This window comes from Oncorhynchus kisutch, linkage group LG20 (genome assembly GCF_002021735.2).
Source record: "Oncorhynchus kisutch isolate 150728-3 linkage group LG20, Okis_V2, whole genome shotgun sequence".
NCBI lineage: Eukaryota > Metazoa > Chordata > Actinopteri > Salmoniformes > Salmonidae > Oncorhynchus > Oncorhynchus kisutch.
The window spans coordinates 37,633,989-37,658,294 of record NC_034193.2 but is presented as its reverse complement, the minus strand read 5'-3'; the positions used below and the strand labels follow the sequence as shown (position 1 = coordinate 37,658,294).

The window sequence follows — 24,306 nt, the reverse complement described above, 5'->3', positions numbered from 1 at the left end:
TGCATTTCCCTTCTCTCACCTCAGATTATGCTGCAATGTCAATAGTTGCATTGCTATTTACTTTTTTAAACTAATAAATTGACAGCCTTGGAGACTTTTGATCATGTGTCATTAAATTTGGTTTATAAACTTGCATGAAATTAAGTTTCCAAAATAAATCCAGACTGCATATCTCAGTATCTCTGCTAAGAGCTCATTTCATTTTGTAAAGATATATCCACAATGGGTGTGTTCCTAATTATTCACTTTTCACAACCAATCTGAGTAAACCACCCAACAAAAAGAAACTACACATATAGGAAGCTACTTCAATCCTTGTTGGTGAATCTGGTCCCGTCTCTCCAGTGTATAGTTCGTTCATTAAACTTACGTAACATAAACCATGTTTCCAACCACAGTTTTTATGCGACTAAAAAAGTCATACCGTATAAAAAAATATAAAAAACACGACAGCTGTGATGGAAACAGGAAGTTTTGGTACAATTGCATAAATGCTGACAGATTTGTTCGTTTGACACGGTTTGATCTTTTTGTGTCAGTAAAATTAATTATGCGAGAATTGGCTGTGGAAATGCCAACTATATATACATATATATAATATATATACGCAAATATTGATATAATAACCATTTCAAAGCAAACTTGGAGTTGCGATGATATGGTGTGTGGTCCTCCCACTATGATTAAACGGGATGGAAGCACATTAGCCACATTAGATTATACTTTTATTCGCTACATGAAAACTTAAGCTAAGAGTACATTTTGTGTGCACTAGGTCATCACGCACAGATTTTTATCCGCAACAAATCACTTTGGTGGAAACGCCACTGGTGGGAAAATTTGCATCTTTTCTTTAAGCATATTTTTGAATATTCACATGAAAATGTGTCGCCAATTGGATGGAAACCTACAGTTGAAGTCAGGAAGTTTACATACACTTAGGTTGGAGTCATTAAAACTAGTTTTTGCAACCACTCCACAAATTTCTTGTTAACAAACTATAGTTTTGGCAAGTCGGTTAGGACATTAACTTTGTGCATGACACAAGTACTTTTTCCAACAATTATTTACAGACAGATGTCACTTATAATTTATCACAATTCCAGTGGGTCAGCAGGGTAGCCTAGTGGTTAGAGCGTTGGACTAGTAACCGAAAGGTTGCAAGTTCGAATCCCCGAGCTGACAAGGTACAAATCTGTCGTTCTGCCCCTGAACAGGCAGTTAACCCACTGTTCCTAGGCTGTCATTGAAAATAAGAATTTGTTCTTAACTGACTTGCCTAGTAAAATAAAGGTAAAATAAAAAAGTAAAAATAAAAATTACATACACTAAGTTGACTGTGCCATTAAAACTTCTTAGGGCTGCAATCCCGTTAACGGGATCGATATGACAACAGCCAGTGAAAGTGCAGGGGGCCAAATTCAAAACAGAAATCTCATAATTAAAATTCTTCAAACATACATGTATCTTATACCGTTTTAAAGGTAATCTTGTTGTTAATCCCACCACAGTGTCCGATTTCAAATAGGCTTTACAGAGAAAGCACCACAAATGATTATGTTAGGTCACCACCAACTCACAGAAAAATTCTGCCATTTTTCCAGCCAAAGAGAGGAGTCACAAAAAGCACAAATAGAGATAAAATGAATCACTAACCTTTGATGATCTTCATCAGATGACACTCATAGGACTTTGTGATACACAATACATGTATGTTTTGTTTGATAAAGTTCATATTTATATAAAAAAAAATGTCAAACTAAGTATAGGATGTTGTTATCATAAATCGTCAATAAAATTCCAACCAGAGAATTCCTATGTCTGTAGAGAAGCCATGGAACGCAGGTCGCTATCATGTGAAATGCGCGTGACCAGGACCTGGCTCTCTGCCAGACCACTGACTCAAAGAGCTCCCATCCGGCTCCAAAACACAGTAGAAGCCTCATTCAAGTTTCTAAAGATGGTTGACATCTAGTGGAAGCCCTAGGAAGTGCAACTTTATCCATATCCCACTGTGTATTCAATAGGGGCTGGATTGAAAATCGACCAACCTCAGATTTCCTACTTCCTGTTTGGCTTTCTTCTCAGGTTTTTGCCTGCCATATGAGTTCTGTTATACTCACAGACATCATTCAAACAGTTTTAGAAACTTCAGAGTGTTTTCTATCCAATACTAATAATAATATGCATATATTCGCAACTGGGACTGAGGAGCAGGCCGTTTACTCTGGGCACCTTTCATACAAGCTACTCAATTCTGCCCCTACAGCCATAAGAAGTTTTAAGGGATGGGGTATTGTTTGATGAAACATCAGTTGTAAGACCATCTAATATGCCACATATAGCCATTGTGCCCTTGAGCAAAGAACTTTGTGCATGACACAAGTAATATTTCCAACAATTGTTTACAGACAGATTATTTCACTTATAATTCACTGTATCAGTGAAGTTTACCTTCACTAAGTTGACTGAGCCTTTAAACAGCTTGGAAAATTCCAGAAGATGATTTCATGGCTTTAGAAGCTTCTATTAAACTGGAGACCTCCACAAGTCTGGTTCATCCTTGGGAGCAATTTTCAAACAGCTTAAGGTACCACGTTCATCTGTACAAACAAATGTACGCAAGTATAAACACCATGGGACCACGCATCCGTCATACCACTCAGGAAGGGAACGCGTTCTGTCTCCTAGAGATGAACGTACTTTGGTGCGAAAAGTGCAAATCAATCCCAGAACAACAGCAAAGGACCTTGTGAAGATGCTGGAGGAAACAGGTACAAAATTATCTATATCCACAGTAAAACGAGTCCTATATCGACATAACCTGAATGGCTGCTCAGCATGGAAGAAGCCACTGCTCCAAAACCGCCATAAAAAAGCCAGACTACGGTTTGCAACTGCACATGGGGACAAAGATTGTACATTTTGGAGAAATGTCCTCTGGTCTGACGAAACAAAAATAGAGCTGTTTGGCCATAATGACCATCGTTATATTTGGAGGAAAAAGGCAGAGGCTTGCAAGCAGAAGAACACCATCCCAACCATGAAGCACGGGGGTGTAAGGGATATCATCCTCCTCTTCTGAGGAGGAGTAGCAAGAAGGATCTGAGGACCAAAACGCAGCATGGTAAGTGTCCATAATGTTCATTTTAAAACATAAACTGAACACTGCGAAATACAAAACAAACGTGAAATGAACGAAACAGTCCCGTGTGGCGACAAACACTGACACGGAAGACAAACACCCACCACCCAAAACTGAAACCCAGGCTACCTAAGTATGATTCTCAATCAGGGACAACAATTGACAGCTGCCTCTGATTGAGAACCAAACTAGGCCGAACTCAAAAACCAACATAGAAAAACAAACAGACTGCCCACCCAACTCACGCCCTGACCATACTAAAACAAAGATAAAAAACAGAACTATGGTCAGAACGTGACAGGGGGTGGCAGTATCATGTTGTGGGGGTGCTTTGCTGCAGGAGGGACTGGTGCACTTCACAAAATTGATGGCATCATGAGGTAGGAAAATTATATGGATATATGGAAGCAACACCTCAAGACATCAGTCAGTAAGTTAAAGCTTGGTCGCAAATGGGTCTTCCAAATGGACAATGACCCCAAGCATACTTCCAAAGTTGTGGCAAAATGGCTTAAGGACAACAAAGTCAAGGTATTGGAGTGGCCATCACAAAGCCCTGACCTCAATCCCATAGAGAATGTGTGGGCAGAACTGAAAAAGTGTGTGTGAGCAAGGAGGCCTACAAACCTGACTCAGTTACACCAGCTCTGTCAGGAGGAATGGGCCAAAATTCACCCAACTTATTGTGGGAAGCTTATGGAAGACTACCCAGAACGTTTGACCAAAGTTAAACAATTTAAAGGCAATGCTACCAAATACTAATTGAGTGTATGTAAACTTCTGACCCACTGGGAATGTAATGAAATAAATAAAAGCTGAAATAAATCACTCTCTACTATTATTCCGACATTTCACATTCTTAAAATAAAGTGGTGATCCTAACTGACCTAAGACAGGGAATTTTTAAATGTATTTGGCTAAGGTGTATGTAAACTACCGACTTCAACTGTATCTACTGTGTCAATTATGCAATCAATGTATTTCTGAAATCGATATGACTTAGTATACTCATCAATATTTGACCTTATCGACATTCACCGTCTAAATGCCTAATCAGCTCGCGTTAATGCAAAGGTCTATGAAAAATGGTGGTTGTCGACAGACATCAAAAGCTATTATGATGGGCCTCCAGAATTGGCCCTTCAATTGGTGTGTTACTGATTCCATGGGTATAACCTACAGAAAGGGGCACCACGACACTATGGTGGAACCAGGGTCGTGTTCATTAGGGCACACGATAGAAAACAACAATGAGCGTTTCTAATTGGACAGGTCCAGGTAGTTCTTCAATTTGGTGCCTAATGTACACTGCCCTGTATCATACCTCACAGCAGGTTTTAGCCAAATCAACCCCTGTGGTTACCTAACCTGAAAAGTACGGTGGATTAGTGGCTGCCTGAAGAGGCTTCTGCACCTGAAAGCTTTTCTAGACTAAACAAAGCAATAACCTTGATGACCACAAGAAACCGCATACACCACGGCTAAGGGTGCAGATCGTGACGAACCATAATAGGATATGCGGTAAAAGTGAGTCATCGTATTAGTCAACATGACCTCTATTGCCTAACATATACTCATGTTTGAATTGCATGATGACGACAAGGACAGAGGATTGCATCTTGATGAATCAACAGCACCTTCTGATGAATAAGCTATGTCCTCCTCGCTAATATGCTGTGTTTTCTTCAGCAAAGTTGAATCAATTTCAGTACTTGATCTTTTATAGGAAATGCTGTGGATTTTCAGTGATGTTCTCAGTTTACAAGTTTTGAGTGTTTGAGTGGGTGTAAAAAGTCAATGGTTAAAGGCTAGAAGATTATAGCACTGATATTCAGATCAATAAGACATTGCGGACCATTTGTAAAAACAAATGCAACATTAAAAAATAATCAATACATCTGCATCAATAAAAATCTGTCAAATAATGCATTTATAATATACTATTCACCATGATGATTGTCATATTGTAACAATCCTCGCTAATAAGCCCACCTTACAGTTCCCCCTAAGTGAGTTAACCCTATTGGAGCAATGCGTTTAACACAAGCGACCTGGGTTGATGGCGCATACTGGAGTTGATACTTTGTTTAGAGGCCTTATCTTTTTACAGGTAAAATGACAGAAACAAAAGAGACAAGGACATTTTGATGAAAATGGAGGACAAGGTGAATTCATTATTGAGTAATTATTCAACATTTGTCAAATATCACTTTGTGCATTTTACTTGTCCCTGAAAGAAAATATTGTACTATGCAACACAAAGACCGGGAACTGGCCACTATTTCGATCTCAATTCCTTTTGGTCCAAGAAAGTTCTTTTAAGACACATTTCACAGAGAATCTCGTCCCCAGCTATTGCAAACATTGGGAATGAGATTAACTATGGTGAAACAGCAAGGCCAGAATCACAAATTAAGTGTGAGACACTCAGTACAACTGACTCTGCACGACGAAGGTAGACTCAGTAATGACATCAGTTTTGGCAGATTGTTGTTGTTTATGCCTGTAAGGCAGTTGTTGATGTCTAGCCAAAAGTTGCCCCACTGTATTTGATGATGAAATATTGTTGCGTCTATCTTTGAGCAGTTCCCATAAAGAGAAGGTGCCACACCCACCAAAAAAGCAAGCTTTGAGAAAGATCAATTGAGGTTGAAGTGTCAGCTTTTAAAAAAAAAAATAAGAGCACCATTCATTGATGGAGATGCCATCACCTTTGCTTTTTTGAACTACAGGACACAGAGAGATCTCTGTACCAATATTCTTAAATAGCTCTTGTTTCCTTCCAGACCACTGTTCAGAAAGGACTGGATAGGTGAAAAATACATAGTCTATCCAATCTTTTGGCCAATTAATAAGCTATTGGAGACAATCGAGACACAGTCAGAGAGAGAGCAATCCCCCCGGGCAGCTTACCCTCTTTCTGAGGTTATAGGTGAGCAGCAGGTTGCGGGAGAAGTGGTTGGAGAAGGCCGTGTAGAACTCCAGAACTTTCTGCAGAGCGTCACGCTTGATGACGTGGAGGTCGCAGTAAGTCAAGGCCCGAACGTTGGCGCAAGCCTGGGCTAGGGTCACCTCCTTCCAGAAGACGTCCCCAAACACGTCTCCCTTTCCTGTGAAGATAAAAACCGCCGATAGAAAGGGGAGAGATAAATAGTGAGGTGAATGACAACAAGGGAAACCCCATCCATCCACAATGATAGGAATCTAACTGCCATGAAGCAAATCTTGCAGCCTTTCATGGTAATACAAAGTAAAAAGCCCAAGGTCATACGTCTATGCTGAAATGTGCTTCAATTGCAAACTGCCTGTACAATGTTAACAAACAAAGAAATTGACCATTGAAAAAGAGTGCATTATGTAACTGGTCATTTAAAAAAGATCTAGTCTGAGACCAACGGGGGGGAAATGATACACAGTGCATTTGTGATACCAATTGTAGAAGCCTTGTCACCTACAAGGCAAACAGACCCTGTACTGAGCTGTAAACAACATATTGCACCTCTTACTAATGTAAAGCCGCATCCCTCACTCCACCAAGCTCCTACTTTTCTGGAAACAGATCTAAAAAAGTATTAGCCAAGACACTATAAGCCATGGTTATTAACACATATGCAGACCTTTTGTTTTTCACACGTGAAAATACAAATCTGTCCCTTTCCCGCGTCCAAATTGAATTGATGAAATGCATCAGACAGCTTATGGGAGCTTTTGGAGTTACAGTACAAAATCAAATCCAATTTTATCGGTCACATACACATGGTTAGTAGATGTTCATGCGAGTGTAGCGAAATGCTTGTGCTTCTAGTTCTGACAGTGCAGTAATATCTAACAAGTAATCTAACAATTGCACAACAACTACCCATTTCAGTTTGTCCGTGATGTGTACGCCGAGGAACGTAAAACTTTCCACCTTCTCCACTGCTGTCCCGTCGATGTGGACAGGGGGGTGCTCCCTCTGCTGTTTCCTGAAGACCACGATCATCTCCTTTGTTTAGTTGACGTCGAGGGAGAGGTTGTTTTCCTGACACCACACTCTGAGTGCCCTCACCTCCTCCCTGTAGGTTGTCTCGTCGTTGTTGGTAATCAAGCCCACTACCGTTGTGTCGTCTGCAAACTTGATGATTGAGTTGGAGGCGTGCATGGCCACGCAGTCATAGGTGAACAGGGGCCCTAGTGTTGAGGGTCAGCGAAATGGAGATGTTGTCTTTTACCTTCACCACCTGGGGACGGCCCGTCAGAAAGTCCAGGACCCAATTGCACAGGGCTGAGTTGAGACCCAGGGCCTTCAGCTTGATGATGAGCTTGGAGGGTACTGTTGAATGCTGAGCTTTAGTCAATGAACAGCATTCTTACATAGGTATTCCTCTTGTCCAGATGGGATAGGGCAGTGTGCAGGCAATTGTGTCATCTGTGGACCTGTTGGGGCGGTATGAAGTGGGTCTAGGGGGACTCGGGAAGGTGGAGGTGATATGATCCTTGACTAGTCTCTCAAAGCACTTCATGATGACAGAAGTGAGTGCTACAGGGCTGTAGTCATTTAGTTCAGTTATATTTACCTTCTTGGGTACTGGAACAATGGCAGCCATCTTGAAGCATGTGGGGACAACAGACTGGGATAGGGAGCGATTGAATATGTCCGTAAACACACCAGCCATCTGGTCTGCGCATGCTCTGAGGATGCGGCTAGGGATGCCGTCTGGGCCAGCAGCCTTGCGAGGGTTAACAAGTTTAAATGTTTTACTCACGTCGGCCATGGAGAAGGAGAGGGGGGCGCAGTCCTTCTTAGTGGGCCGCGACGGTTTCACTGTATTATCCTGAAAGTGGGCAAAGAAGGTGTTTAGTTTGTCTGGAAGCGTGACGTGGCTGGTTTTCTTTTTGTAGTCTGTAATATCCTGTAGACCCTGCCACATACGTCTCGTGTCTGAGCCGTTGAATTGCGACTCCACTTTGTCCCTATACCAGCATTTCGCTTGTTTGATTGCCGCGAGGAGGGAATAACTACACTGTTTACATTCAGCCATATTCCCAGACCTCTTTCCATGGTTAAATGCGGTTGTTCGCGCTTTCAGTTTTGCACGAATGACGGCATCCATGGTTTCTGGTTAAGGTAGGTTTTAATAGTCTCAGTGGGTACAACATCTCCAATGCACTTCTTTATAAACTCCCTCACCGAATCAGCGTATAGGTCAATGTTGTTCTCTGAGGCTGACCAGAACATATTCCAGTCCACGTGATCAAAACAATCTTGAAGCGTGGCTTCCGATTGGTCAGAACCGCATTGAATGGTTCTTGTCACTGGTACATCCTGTTTGAGTTTCTGCCTATAAGACGGTAGGAGCAAGATGTTGTCGTGGTCGGATTTTATGAAGGGAGAACCGGGGAGAGTAGCAGAGTAGCAGTAGAGTAGCAGTTGTCGAGTGCATTACCCCTGCGCATAGTGCAATCAATATGCTGATGGAATTTAGATAGACTTTTTCTCAAATTTGCTTTGTTAAAATCCCCAGCAACAATAAATGCAGCCTCAGGATATATTATTTCCAGTTTACATAGAGTCCAGTGAAGTTCCTTGAGGGCTGTCTTGGTGTCTGATTGAGGGGGAATGTACACAGCTGTGACTATAACTGACGAGAATTCTCTTGGTAGGTAAAATGCCCGGTATTTGATTGTAAGGAATTCTAGATCGGGTGAGCAAAAGGACTTGAGTTCATGTAAGTTGTTATGATTACACCATGAGTTGTTAATCATATAGCAAACACCCCCGCCCTTCCTCTTCCCAGAGAGGTGTTTTTCTCTGTCAGCACGATGCATGGAGAAGCCCGGTGGCTGAACCGATTCCGACAACATATCCCGAGAGAGCCATGTTTCTGTGAAACAGAGAATGTTACAATCTCTGATGTCTCTCTGGAAGGCAACCCTTGCTCAGATTTCTTCTACCTTGTTATCAAGAGACTGGACATCTGCCCCTTACCGTTGTTTTGGGTCGGCTACTGGGATTAGATCCATTGTCCTGGGTGGTGGTCCGAACAGAGGATCCGCTTCGGAAAGGTTGTATTCCTGGTCGTAATATTGGTAAGTTGATGTTGCTCTTATATCCAATAGTTCTTCACAGCTGTTTGTAATAAGACTTAAGATTTCCTGGGGTAACAATGTAAGAAATAATACATAAAAAAACGGAATACTGCATAGTTTCCTAAGAACTTGGAGATGTACAATACAGATTTGAATGACTGGGTAAATATTTTTCATTTTTTATTTCACCTTTATTTAACCAGGTAGGCTAGTTGAGAACAAGTTTTCATTTGCAACTGCGACCTGGCCAAGATAAAGCATAGCAGTGTGAACAGACAACACAGAGTTACACATGGAGTAAACAATTAACAAGTCAATAACACAGTAGAAAAAAAAGGGAGTCTATATACATTGTGTGCAAAAGGCATGAGGAGGTAGGCGAATAATTACAATTTTGCAGATTAACACTGGAGTGATAAATGATCCGATGGTCATGTACAGGTAGAGATATTGGTGTGCAAAAGAGCAGAAAAGTAAATAAATATAAACAGTAAGGGGATAAGGTAGAAATATAGCTTGTGAATAAAATAGACTGGGGGAAAAATATATACTGAACAAAAATATAAATGCAACATGTAAAGTTTTTGTTCCATGTTTCATAAGCTGATATAAAAGATCCCAGAAATGTTCCATACACACAAAAAGCATATTTCTCTCAAATTCTGTGCACAAATTTGTTTTCATCCCTGTTAGTGAGCATTTCTCCTTTGACTAGATTATCCATCCACCTAACAGGTGAAGCATATCAAGAAGCGGATTAAACAGCATGATCATTACACAGGTGCAGCTTGTGTTGGGAACAATAAAAGGCCACACTAAAATGTGCAGGTTTTGCCACAAATGTCTCAAGATGAGGGAGCGTGCAGCTTGCATGCTGACTGCAGGAATGTCCACCAGAGCTGTTACCAGATAATTGAATGTTAATTTCTCTACCATAAGCCACCTCCAACATAATTTTAGAGAATTTGGCAGTACATTCAACCAGCCTGACAACTGCAGACCACGTGTAACCACGCCAGCCCAGGTCCTTCACATCCGGCTTCTACACCTGTGGGATCGTCTGAGACCAGCCACCCGGACAGCTGATGAAACTGAGGAGTATTTCTGTCTGTAATAAAGCACTTTTGTGGGGAAAAATTCATTCTGATTGGCTGGGCCTAACTTCCAAGTGGGTAGGCCTATGCTCTCTCAAGCCAATCCATGGCTGTGCCCCTGCCCAGTTATGTGAAATCCATAGATTAGGGCCTAATGAATTTACTTCAAATGACTGATTTCCTTATATTAACTAACTCAGTAAAAAGAATTGAAATTGTTGCATGTTGCATTTTTATTTTTGTTCAGTATCGAGGGGAAGAACTCTTCATAAAAAAAAAAAGACATTTATGACTGAAGTTCTGTTTTTGACTGTTTTGGACCAACCGGTCACACCACAAACAAACAACTGTATACAGCTTTGAACGATGTTTGGACATTAAGGGTTATTTGCATGTGGAAATGTTGCATAATGCCTGTTAGATGTATGTAGATTTCCGCCTAAATAAATAATTAAGTTTGGGTATGTCCATCATGAGACGGACATACACAATAAGTAGTAATGCCACATACTCCATGAAAGATAAACATCTCCCCTTTTCTAGTAAAAATGTATTGCTGATGTGTACTCACTTTTGAGGACACAAGCTCAATTACATGAAAATATGAAATATTATGACTTAGTTCCTATTCAACATAACTTAATGAATAGGGCTTGAAATGACTTACATGCTTTCTTAATATAGTAACAACCAATTTAGAAAACGACTACTAAGAGTTCACCTTATAACTGTAAAATAGATATGATCATATTTAGTTACACCATTTGGCACCATTTCATAGAACTGGTGACAGAAAATGTTCTGCCCTGCGTCCTCAGTGACGCCATTCACCAGCCGAAACGTTACAACTTCAGCTTTAAGATTTAGTCTGTCTGTGACGAACACAAAGTGGTTATGTTTCACATCTACAAATAACGTTCTTTAAAAAAAAAAAAATGAAGCTCGAAATAAAACTATTTGTGTTTGTCATTGAGCAATGGGAATACTTTCTTACAGCACGGAAGCTAAAAAGCTCTCAAGTGGTATATGGCATGTCAGAGCGTGACGTGTCCTTCCACCACAATAACAATAACAATGTGAACTCCCCTCCTGGGGCTGGAGAAATGTTACCACTCTCAAATTCATAGACAAGCTACGGATGCAAGGACTGACCATCCATGATATAACAATTCGTTTGAACCATGTTTTGAGGCTCATAGTGTTTGTTTGGATTTACTTTGTTTAAATTGAACTTAAACAAGTTTATATTTGGGGTTCTGATGGGGTAAGACAGTTGTACTAAGCTCATGAGCCATTTATACGTTACATTCTTCAAGAATCAATGGGTACATATAAATGATTTATGTCCAGCACTTGATGTATAAACTGCTGATTGTCCCATGAAAGGGACATTTCACTCATAAATGAAAGTTGTCAGATGTTTTCGGGCCTGCGAAAGTACAGTACATTCAAGATGAAATGTATTGTATGATGTTGTGTAGATACCTCCACAAATGAATGGATAAGTTAAGCACTGTCTAATTTCCTGGTTTCATTCGGTGCTTGACTTTTATATTCATTTGGGGTGGAGGGATACGGCTGGATCTACACGTTGTCATGTGGTTTCATCTTGACATTTAGATGACTTTAGAGGTCTGAAAACATTTGACAAACCTTGATTCGAAAGGGAAATGAATGTCCCTTTTTGATTCAGTAACAGACAAACAGCGTGTCATTTTGTCACCGTGGCTTTGCTTTTTGGGAGACCCTTTCTTCATTTTGATGATATTTGAGGTAATCTGTGAAAAATGGGAAGTACACGTCCAATTTAATCCGCTCAAGCCACATCTTGCACAAATTGCTTTAATGACACGTTACTCATACTAACCCAATGGGAAGAGGAAATGAACATACACGACTAGGTAACATTAGCTATGTAAATAAAATCATTTCTGCATTCTTACAAATGTAGCGGAATGCTGACGTTTAGCTGATCCATAGCTAGATAGGAGCTTTTAGGCTTACACTAGCTACCATATTAAAAGGTACCTTAGAACAAACCGGGCTTCATTTGATCAATTTCATGTGTCATGTATGCTAGAATGGAGATGTTAATCAAGGACAGCTTCGTATGCATATTAGACAATACATAAAGCATACCTTACAATACAATATTCTCTAAAAACAGTTGTGCTCTGCAATAAGATTTAAAAACCAGACAAGTTCTCAAATAGCAGCTGCCCAATACCATGGTGAGCATGAACAATAATAAAGAGCCTGTAGGATTATAGAAAAAGGAGTTGGGAAATTAATATTTGTTTCAAATACTAAAATGTTCAGTGAATGTGAGTATATTTAGGTGGTTTAAATGATTTACTTTTCTACTAACCTAGAAGGTGACGGTGCCTAAATCTTGCCAATCCATTAATTATTCTACTAACCGTGACTGAGTGTGAGTCATGTTTTCGTTTTCCATAATCTAAGTTTCATTCATATACTGTACATATGAACAAAGACCACCATTACAAATAGTTTCACCATTTATTGAGTACAGAGACAAATAGCAAAGGTGTCTCAAGCAGTATTTGAAGTATCTAAATATAGTGCAAAGGTACAAAATCAGCAGGGGATCAAAATAGTTTTTTCCCTCACCGTATATCAGGTGCTGTGGAGGTAACAATCGTACAATATTGCAGTCCAGAAAATACTTTACCATCTTTGCCAAAAGCCTGGGCCTTTGGAGACGTTACAACTGTCATCATGGCATGGTAATTACCCTTCTCTCTAGGAGCATTGTGTGCCCAGGCCCCATAGGTATATCGAAAGGATCCCACCCTGGTCACCAATGTAGCTGACGGATGTAGAGAGAGACAAGTGCCTTAGCAGAATGCACTCTAAAGCTTGTGTGGTCCAGAGACGAGAACTACCATCTATGGCGAAAGCCTGGGCTCCTGACTGGGGCAATATTCTCCCCACTGCATGTTACAATAATCATCTATTCGTCACCTATTAAACTGAATCTAAACTGAGATGCTTAAACACGCATGAGTATCTGTAGTTGGTGTTCTTTAACTCTGAAATGCACTACACCGTGTAAGACAAACCCCACAAAGAAAAGACAACAGGCAAATGCATATGCAGTCTCAATGTCTAAATAGTGACGGTAGGGCTAGTTGAAACTGCAGTATGGATAGCACTTGGTTGATCTCTTGGAGCAGGACACAGGAGAGCTGAATAGATCATGTGAGACAAAAGTGAGAGACAAGAATAAAACAAATCACAGTAAAGGAATGTAGTTTGTGAGCTAGAAAATAAACATCCTGACAGTCTGAGGCAGGGAGCTCTGCAATTATCCTACTCCAACCATTGACAGGGATAATGTGACATTTCTTATTAGTCAATATGAATGAAATGAGTGGGTCTTGCCTTGATGACTGTATTAGATTTACACTACTTGTCCTATAGATTTTTGTAGTCTTAAATTATTACTTGAAATAAACTGATAGCTAAAACACTCCTTGTCTCAGAATGAAATACTAGCTAGTGATAAAGCTATCTGCTTCTGCTAGCTAGCAACAGATCTACTTGTTGTAACTAGCTAGCTAACTAGCAAGCTAGCTAAATTACCAATGTTGCGGTGTTCTAAATTGGGAGTAATTTTACAAGCTTACATTGATGGTATCGTGTTTCTATAACTACATAGTTAGATTACAAAAAATACACTTTACCTGATAGCAGTTTTGTCAGACAGCAATCTCTCTCGAGGTTTCACCAGCTGTTTACTACCTTTAGATACGGACAACGTGATCAGCAGAGATAATACCATGGATAGTACACGAGTTTTGATCAGTTTACAGTTTGATACGCGCCGATGTTTGCCTGTACAACTAGCGAAAATAAAAAAAATAAAAATTAAGTGCAAGAATTGACATGACCTACCAACAGAAATACATATACACAAGGTGTAAAAACCAGCTACTCCCTCGACAGAGATCGATCATCTCGAAAACTAAAGCATAGCTTGCTACAGCCCACCACCTATATGAGGTAAAGGCGAATTGCGAGCGAAAACAATGATTCCCTGGGGGGGGAGTTGCTTCTTTCCTGGACCTCCATGCAGTCAAGCAAAACAGTTGGGGCGGCAGGGTAGCCTAGTGGTTAGAGCGTTGGACTAGTAACCGAAAGGTTGCAAGTTCGAATCCCCGAGCTGAGAAGGTAAAAATCTGTCGTTCTGCCCCTGAACAGGCAGTTAACCCACTGTTCCTAGGCCGTTATTGAAAATAAGAATTTGTTCTTAACTGACTTGCCTAGTTAAATAAAGGTAAAATAAAAATAAAATAAAAACATTTAATAAACACTGTTGAGATGTAAAGCTACGGCGGCCATTTTTTGAATGTAACATGCTGTTACTACAATTTCATTTTTTTTAATCGATAAAACAAGTTTTTTTAAATACGGAAAATGTATGTACATTTCAGCCATTTCAAAATCATTGCTATTACAATTTTACTGTAAGAGTGCTGTTCTGTTTACAGTGCTTAGAGGGGCAACTTTCGAGAGTGTCATGAGTCGAAACGTGACAAACTCGCAAGTTTACATTCCAGTATATCTGTAGCTGAGGGTATTACTGCAAAAAAAGTCTAGTAAGTGTGAAGACCCTAGTAGTGCGAGATATTCTCCTGCTCATTTCTTAAAGGTTAAGTCCCTGCTAGAGGGAGAGGGCAATCCAAATATTTATCCCTCGCGTAAATACGAGCTCCATCGTGATAACCAGTCTTCTCGCTTGACGATTTGGAGGGGAAAACAATCACCGAAAGGATGCAGAGAGCAGCCCTAGGGTATTGTAAATTCATCATCCCACTTCCTACCAGCGTTTTTCTGTCTCAGTGACACAGCTAATCTCTGAGGATGAGTTATCAGACCATCATGCATCTAACAGAGGTCTGACTCAAGAGTGCCTCTTCTCTCTTGAGGAACTAAGATAAAGGTTTGTCTGTGTTGTAAGTCTATTTGGAAGACACTACATGAGCATAAATCAAATCAAATCAAATCAAATCAAATGCATAACACCTACAAAAGCAATTTCTATATGCTTTATTATAAAAAATAAATACATTTTAAAATAATATCAACCACTACAGGTTGACACAAATATGGCATGTTTGTTCATATATAGTGGGGTGGCTAAACTGAAAAACTTTGACTCAATTGTAATAGAGCAGGGGTTTCAATTCTGGTCCCGGTGTTGTGCCGAAATTCTCCGGCAATTCTCCGGCATGGTTATTTTCTTTCCTGCCGAAAGTCATTTTAAAGTGAGATGAGAAAATATGGTTAATATAGCTGTTATGTCATCCATTTTTGTCCATAAAGCAAAATATTGTGGTGACGCAACATTGTGATGTTAAGTTTATTTATTTACATTTTTGATCTTTCATTTTTTTTAAAGAAGCTCTCATGCTAGAAAAGGTTGGAGAACCCTGCTGTAGACCTCTTCACATCACGTCCCAGACAACAGAGGTTCAGTATACTCTCAAAGTTTAATTTCAGAAAGTGTAATTTGTCTTCATTTGACTTCTCATGTGGTTGAACACAGATGTAGGATCTTAATCATAATGAATTATTTTATTGACCACCCTGTTGCAGGGAACTTTCCTGCAATGCAGATATGTTTTACTTGTAGTATATGAGGTTTAAAAAAGGCTTCTGAAGTTTGTAATTTCCACTTTGAAATTCCAGACTTGATTTTCAGACTGGATTTGTATCAACCCCTACAAAAAAAAAATCCATCCTAATCTACATAATAATTCACATTTCCTGTTGCTGCAGGATTATTTTCCTGCTGTAGCAAACTGGCTCAAATTAAGATCCTACATCTGTACGTCACCTCCAGAGATCCACACAAAGCTGATTTTGTTTATTAGAGTTAGGACTACTACTGTTTGCTTTGACATGCTCACTGCTAATTTTCACAACATTCGTTTCCGCATAATAACGGGTTCACGAGAATCGCACTAAGGGGTTGCACAGATATTGTCATGGCTCTTGTGAAAGTGAAAAGCATGCGACTATCAAAACATTGAGTTTGCTCAATGTAGGCCCTTGAGCATACTCCCTGAACAGATTGTATAGAGAATAGGGACGCTTTAATTCACTTTTTATTAACATTAAAAAGAAGCACAGATGTAATTAGCTATTTTGAGGCTGGTTTACGCTTTAAAGCAGCAGACGTGAACCTACATCAAGGGGTGGATCTCCGCAATCAGAGTCTCTATTGTCGTCTTGAATACTAATGTGATGCAATATCTTACAGTCAGGTGTACACAAACAGGAAACATGTTTTTCAGCGCAATCCACTTTACTCTCACCTCAATTTCCCCAAATGAGCAATAAGCCAGGTCCATCAATGTTCTATGCATTTAAAGGTCACTAAGTGTAATATGGTCATGAAAACACACCATTTTATAATGCAATTGTTTTCGAGTGTCAGATATTGACTATACATACAGATACCAAAGATGGCCTCTTGACCATGTCTCCCTCTGGTCTTCTGGCCTCAAATACACTTCCTGGATAAATGAAGGTTTAAAAATGAAGAATAAATAAACCCTCACCTAATATGGCCACAACCTCATCATCCTGGATGACCTCCAAGGACCCGGACACCACGAAACAGAGGCTGTCTACACTTTCGCCCGCGTGGTAGATGAGGTCTCCCGGGGCACTGTGGGTGGTCTGGAACTCCATGGCCAGGGCCCGTAGGCACCCGTCGCTCGCCAGTCGGAAGGCTGGGTGCTCCTTGAACACCTTTCTGTTAAGATGGACGCAAATGTCCGCCCGCATGTCCTTGGGGCAGATCTGCAACACCTGCGGGAGAGGAAGGTTACTTATACATATTCACAAATTGGTTGTGGTATTTTAGTCGTGGAGTTGATAAATAGTGTAGCTAGCTAGCATGCTAACTAGCTAATGTTATGGTGTTGTGTTTTTTAAATATCATAAGCATTGATTTTTATTTATATTTTTTATTTAACCTTTATTTAACTAAGCAAGTCAGTTAAGAACAAACTCTTATTTACAATCACGGCCGGATGTGATATAGCCTGGATTCGAACCAGGGACTGTGGTGACGCCTCTTGCACTGAGATGCAGTGCCTTAGACTGCTGCGCCACCCGGGAGCCCAATTTAGGGAAAAGTTTGCCACAGATGGAAACCTCTGCCCTATCTTTGACTTCGCCATATATTGTTATCTATAACGTTGTGGCATCGTTCATAAATTGCGGCCATGAATCCACCTTATAAATAGATTAAATAATATGATGACGCTCCAGTAATATGGATAACTATTGAAAGATAGCTGATATGCGTTTTTCTACATTGTAACGGACAAGGTGCAACCTTTGGTAGGAAGGTTTCTAGCAGGCTTTGCCTGAGTAAAGTCAGCCTGTGCCCACAGGGGAAGAGAAATTATAGGCTACAATGACTGCTCGTCATCATGCACGCTGCAATTTCCTTTTGCGGGTGGCTTCTCATTATCTGGATAGCGGATAACTTTACACCAGTCAAAACAGTGGAGCGTGTCGTGAAGCAAAACTTCAGTGGTCAAAAACATTGATCTTGGGGCGACAGAGGGAGCAGGTTTGCAAAATGCTATTATGCAGTATCATGCAATTTTACCATTTTATAAAATGGTCCCCGTATATATACTTTTAATACAGACTAGAAAAGTGAAATGTGACAAATTATCCAATGGATTTTGTATAATTTTCGGGGAAAAAAAGAGAAAAAAAAGTGGAGGTTGAAAAACGTATGTTTGCACCCCCTATTTTATTTTGCTCCATGGCTCAGTTAGCCAAGTGGTCACAAGGCTGTTTGGCTCATCTCAGTAGCGAAGAGTAATAACGTTGCAGCTTTTTCTGATGAATAAACAATGCCATGCTGGTGGGTGGTAACATTACAATAAAACCCAGCCCTGAAATGTAGGCTGACAATAATGTGTGTCATACCAAAGGAAAAAAACACCACATGCCCACGGATTTGCATGAAGTGGGCAGTTCGAATTTGTCACTTCAAGCCCAAAGATATCATACTTTGACTAAAACGATGACTTATTAACTTAAATCATTGTGCAACTTTCAGTTGAAAAAAAAAGTTGATTTCTACTGGTGTGGGCATTTAAAAAAGGTTTGAATGAAACAAGTCAAAAATAAGCTAAAACTTCCCCCCCAAATAGAATGATCCCTTTCACATCAACTTCAAAGGGGTGAATCTTTGCAAATTTCAGTCTCTCCCTGTTCTGGGAATAGAGGGCCAATTGCACATGATTACCTCTGCATCTCCTATTGTGTCAAATGTTAAGAGGTCATACCCAACAGGCATTTGCAGGACCAGGTCAGGAATAATTCTAATTTAGAATGAGCCAGAAGACAAATAGGACCAGTAATGTTGAAATATGAGACTAGATGACAGAACATCAGATCGTATTTCTAGTTCTGTATGAATCTATTCCCTTTTGACATAATACAATAATAATAATACATTGTAGGGATGTAGACAATTCGAATCTAGATACGTGGCCTCCAATACGATACAGGAACGCTAAGTTTTAGTTTGAAATTATTTGGTGCGATTCAGTTGAATTCGAGAATGAATCGATGCGATACAATTCGATGCACTAATATTTGTTGTATAAGCGCATACATTTTCCATTGCAAATCTGAACCTGCTGGTGATGGAACTCATGAGCTGGGCCTCTCTGAGCTGGATCTGTCTGAGTTGATGTGTACATCTGCGTGTGTAAATTATGCTGTGGTGTATACTATTGTAGGCACCTAATCTGAGCCATAAAGGACACTTGCCACCTGCCACCCCACTATCAGATTAGGAGGGGTGGGGACAATGTAGCCACATTTTTTTGTCCCCGCACTTCTGAAATTACCATCACCCACTAATTAACTTCTCATTTTTGCAGATCAAGTGTTCGAGCTAATAATGTACATGAATCAATATTTTTCCATTACAAATTAGCTATGACATAGCCAATAAATATATAGCACAATTTTGGATTATACCCCCATCTCAAAATCAAATGGTTTTGACCATTTGGAAGTGTAGTGAGTTTATTTTCTCCTCCCGCTTTAGCCATGCTCTTTTGCACACCAGTATCTCTACCTGTACATGACCATCTGATCATTTATCACTCCAGTGTTAATCTGCTAAATTGTAATTATTCGCCTACCTCCTCATGCCTTTTGCACACAATGTATATAGACTCTCTTTTTTCCCTACTGTGTTATTGACTTGTTAATTGTTTACTCCATGTGTAACTCTGTGTTGTCTGTTCACACTGCTATGCTTTATCTTGGCCAGGTCGCAGTTGCAAATGAGAACTTGTTCTCAACTAGCCTACCTGGTTAAATAAAGGTGAAATATATATATTTTTTAAATGCAGTGCTCCTCCCAAAAGGTGATTCCTCCTTATGAAATAATAAACTTTAATCTGTATGTCTAAAAATGACCATATACACTAATTGTTTAAAGTAAAACTACCCAAACTATTGCTGATGGGTTTTGTGCAGCAAAATCAAATCTATTGTAAACCCTCAGCAGGTACATCTAGATGAGAGATGTGTTTCTGGTAGCTTACTTTTATTCTGGTTAAAACACACTATTTCAACAGTTCATTCATAACAATAACCTAGCAAATGACATACGCTGTCACTCAACTAATAAACCCTAATATCACGCAAGCCATTTTAGCATTTGAACACAGGTGTGCAAGATCAGGAACAGGCCTTCTACCTCGCATTGGTCAGCGTGCGAAGCTGGGCACAGTGTGCAGTTTGACGACGCTACTGATATTCCCTAGCGTTGTTCGGCATGCAAAATTACTTGTCGATCAATGACTGTCAACAGTTACATGCTTTTAGTTTGACACTGAAGGAGAGCACACAGCAGTTGTCACAAAAGATGAGGTAGTTTTGGAAGGCAAAAAATAAAGAAATATGAGAAAAAATATGTTAGTGAATCGGCAATTCCTAACGTTTCAATAAATTTTCTGACCAAAGCATTTTACATTTGGATCGGTATGGGGTCCGAGGAATGATACAGTCATATCTTAAACATATGAATCGGGAGCCAATGAGTAGCGTTAAATCAGTCAATTGTATCAATATAATAATAATTATAATAAATGAATAATAATGGTATAACAATGACAACATAATACCACCAACACATACCAGTAATATCCATGGTGATGCATAACCTTTTGATTCCTCTCACAGACCAACTTAGCCATGAAATAAAGATGCATACTGTGAGACGGTAACAAAATGGTATGGACGTTTTAAGCCATGTTTGCGTTACCTTGTCTGTATCGATGCCTCTAGACATGGACCATGTAGATACAATGTAGTCCATGACGCGTTCACTGAGGCCCTTTGGCACCTGGTAGAGCTTGAGGAAGTCGCGGACGCTGTTGAGCATCTCGTGGTAGCGGTTGGTGTTGGCGTACATCTGCTGGAAGATGGTGGTCACGTTACCGAAGATGGTGGCATACAGGAGTGCTGGAAAAGACCAATAAAGAGTGTGGTCAATGTGCTGGCAAATATGGCCTACTGTTTATGTGTCCACTAAAGGATTCTAGCAAATGGGACCCTTAAAATGATGAGCTGGTAAGAATAATGGTTTTGAGTTTATTAGCATTTTTCCACTGACAAGACTGTTCTGTGTATTATTAATAGTGAAAGAACAGAACACTAGAGACCCAAAGGAACCATTTGTGATGTTTTCTTTTGGCAGACAACAGTCTGTAAATCTATCACAATAATATCCCCATATTCACAGTCATAACTTGGAAACATCATTGTGTACCCTTGCAAATGCAGCGATGTGTGTAGCAAAACAAGTGGCATGTTACATTTATCATATCTTCTTCTACACGGACATTATCCCTCCATTGGTCATAATGGGCTTTGGGAGATGGTCTGTAAAGCCAAAATGGTGTCACACTCCCTCTCACTTCCCACTGACTGCTGACCAATCAGCCATCTCTCATTCTGTGTCTCAATCCCGCAGCTATCCAATCAATATCGGCTCTCACAATTCATACCCAAGTCAGCACTTTGCCTGAGAATGTGTCGCCCTATTCCCCTTCCAGTGTCCCACTCCTCCAGAGCAGGGTCAGAGAAATCAATAGAGGTCCTGTCAGCCATTAGTGATGACACTGGTGGCATTCATTTTCAAGGGAAGTGAAACATAGTGCTCGTTTTCAATCGTTCAGGTGGCACACCAAAAGCTGGAAAATCACTGGCTTTATTATAACCAAAGGGTCATCATAATTGTTAAACTGAAGGGGATATTGAGCAACCTTGCCAAAGGACGTTTTAGAAGGTGGATGACATTACTATATTATTGTTGCTGCTGACGCAATCGATCCTCTCAGAGGCGACGAGCGAGCACAACAGGTAAACAGTCAGGGAGACGAGAGAGTGCCTGTCATATACACAATGGGGCAACGCTCAGAGGCATTAGGCTGGGCTAAAAACGTCTGTCATTTTTCCAGCCGCAGCAGTGATGAGTGATGGGCCAAATCAAGCCAAATCAAGCTTGTCTGATCAAGCCACAGAACTGAACTAAGGGTAGCCGCCTGTGATAAAAATGCATCAGGATACTGTTGACTACTGTTAAATGCAACAGCTTGGGACTGTTCTGACAACATACACTAGGCTGGATCATTCAGTTATCAGAAGCAATTTAAGGGTGTAATTTAATTGTAACTGGATTCAGAGACTTGTCCCGAAGCCACTCCTACGTTGTCTTGGCTGTGTGCTTAGGGTCGTTATCCTGTTGGAAGGTGAACCTTCGCCCTAGTTTGAGGTCTTGAGCACTCTGGAGCAGGTTTTCATCAAGGATCTCACTGTACTTCGCTCCTTTCATCTTTCCCTCGATCCTGACTATTCTCCCAGTCCCTGCCCCTGAAAAACATCCCCACAGCATGTTGCTGCCTCCGCCATGCTTCACCGTAGGGATAGTATTGGTCAGGTGATGAGCAGTACCTGGTTTCATCCAGACGTGTCCCTTGGCATTCAGGCCAAAGAGTTCCATCTTGGTTTCATCAGACCAGAGAATCTTGTTTTTCATGGTCTGAGAGTCCTTTAGGTGCCTTTTGGCAAACTCCAAGAGAGCTGTCATGTGCCTTTTACTGAGGAGTGGCTTCAGTCTGGCCACTCTACCATAAAGGCCTGATTGGTGGACTGCTGCAGAGATGGTTGTCCTTCTGGAAGGTTCTGAAGCTCTGTCAGAGTTACCATTGGGTTCTTGGTCACCTCCCTGACCAAGGCCCTTCTCCCCCGATTGCTCAGTTTGGCCAGGCAGCCAGCTCTAGGAAGATTCTTGTGGTTCCACACTTCTTCCATTTGAGAATGATGGAGTCCACTGTGTTTTTGGGGACCTTCGATGCTGCAGAATTTTTTTGGTACCCTTCTCCAGATCTGTGCCTCGACACAATCCTGTCTCAGAGCTCTACGGACAATTCCTTCGACAACATGGCTTGATTTTTGCTCTGGAATGCATTTCAATTAACAGGTGTGCCTTGTTAATTTGTGGAATTTCTTTCCTTCTTAATGCGTTTGAGCCAATCAGTTGTGTTGTGACAAGGTAGGGGTGGTATACAGAAGATAGCCCTATTTGGTAAAATACCAAGTCCATATTAAAGGCAAGAACAGCTCAAATAAGCAAAGAGAAATGACCGTCAATCATTACTTTAAGACATGGTCAGTCAATCAACAATATTCAAAGAACTTTGAAAGTTTCTTCAAGTGCAGTCGCAAAAACAATCAAGCGCTGTGATGAAAGTGGCTCTCATGAGGACAGCCACAGGAAAGGAAGACCCAGAGTTACCTCTGCTGCAGAGGATAAGTTCATTAGAGTTACCAGCCTCAGAAATTACAGCCCAAATAAATGCTTTGCAGAGTTCAAATCAAATCAAATTGTATTAGTCACATGCACTGAATACAACCTTACAGTGAAATGCTTACTTACAAGCCCTTAACCAACAATGCAGTTAAGAAAGAGACAAAGAAACAAAAGTAACAAATAATTAAAGAGCAGCAGTAAACTAACAATAGCGAGGCTACATACAGGGGGTACCGGTACAGAGTCAATGTGCAGGGGCACCGGTTAGTCGAGGTAATTGAGGTAATATGTACATGTAGGTAGAGTTATTAAAGTGACTGCATAGATAATAAACAGAGTAGCAGTAAATGTAAATAGAAGCCTCTTGGACCTAGACTTGGTGCTCCGGTACCGGTTGCCGTGCGATAGCAGAGAGAACAGTCTATGACTAGGGTGGCTGGAGTCTTTGACAAGTTTTAGGGCCTTCCTTTGACACCGCCTGGTATGATGTACTGGTGATGTACTGGGCCGTACGCACTACCCCTTGTAGTGCCTTGCGGTCGAAGGCCGAGCAGTTGCCATACCAGGCAGTGATGCTCTCTATGGTGCAGCTGTAGAGGCTTTGTCGTGCCCTCTTCAAGACTGTTTTAGTGTGCTTGGACCATGTTAGTTTGTTGGTGATGTGGACACGAAGGAACTTGAAACTCTCAACCTGCTCCACTACAGCCTGGTCGATGAGAATGGGGGCGTTACTCGGTCCTCCTTTTCTGTAGTCCACAATCATCTCCTTTGTCTTGATCACGTTGAGGGAGAGGTTGTTGTCCTGGCACCACATGGCCAGGTCTCTGACCTCCTCTCTATAAGCTGTCTCGTCATTGTCGGTGATCAGGCCTACCACTGTTGTGTCATCAGAAAACTTAATGATGGTGTTGGAATTGTGCCTGGCCATGCAGTCACGAGTGCACAGGGAGTACAGGAGGGGACAGTGCATGCACCCCTGAGGGGCCCCCGTGTTGAGGATCAGCGTGGCGGATGTGTTGTTAACTACCCTTACCACATGGGGGCGGCCCATCAGGAAGTCCAGGATCCAGTTGCAGAGGGAGGTGTTTAGTCCCAGGGTCCTT

General features: G+C 40.8%; 1 protein-coding gene across 2 annotated transcripts in view; it reads right to left on the bottom strand.

The window, feature by feature from the left end:
• Positions 1-24,306, bottom strand: part of LOC109875534 (potassium voltage-gated channel subfamily H member 1) — a 61,814-nt gene that overhangs the window by 14,589 nt on the left and 22,919 nt on the right. The window contains exons 9-12 of one of the 2 annotated variants that reach the window (XM_020467874.2): positions 20,654-20,853; positions 16,899-17,151; positions 14,016-14,073; positions 12,815-13,517 (exon numbers count right to left, since the gene is read on the bottom strand). In XM_020467874.2, coding sequence (XP_020323463.1) covers positions 13,457-13,517; positions 14,016-14,073; positions 16,899-17,151; positions 20,654-20,853 — 572 coding nt within the window. In that variant the 3' untranslated portion in view covers positions 12,815-13,456. Of the gene's footprint in view, positions 1-6,058; positions 6,256-12,814; positions 13,518-14,015; positions 14,074-16,898; positions 17,152-20,653; positions 20,854-24,306 lie in introns of those variants that run through there. The other variant, XM_020467871.2, reaches the window with a different exon arrangement.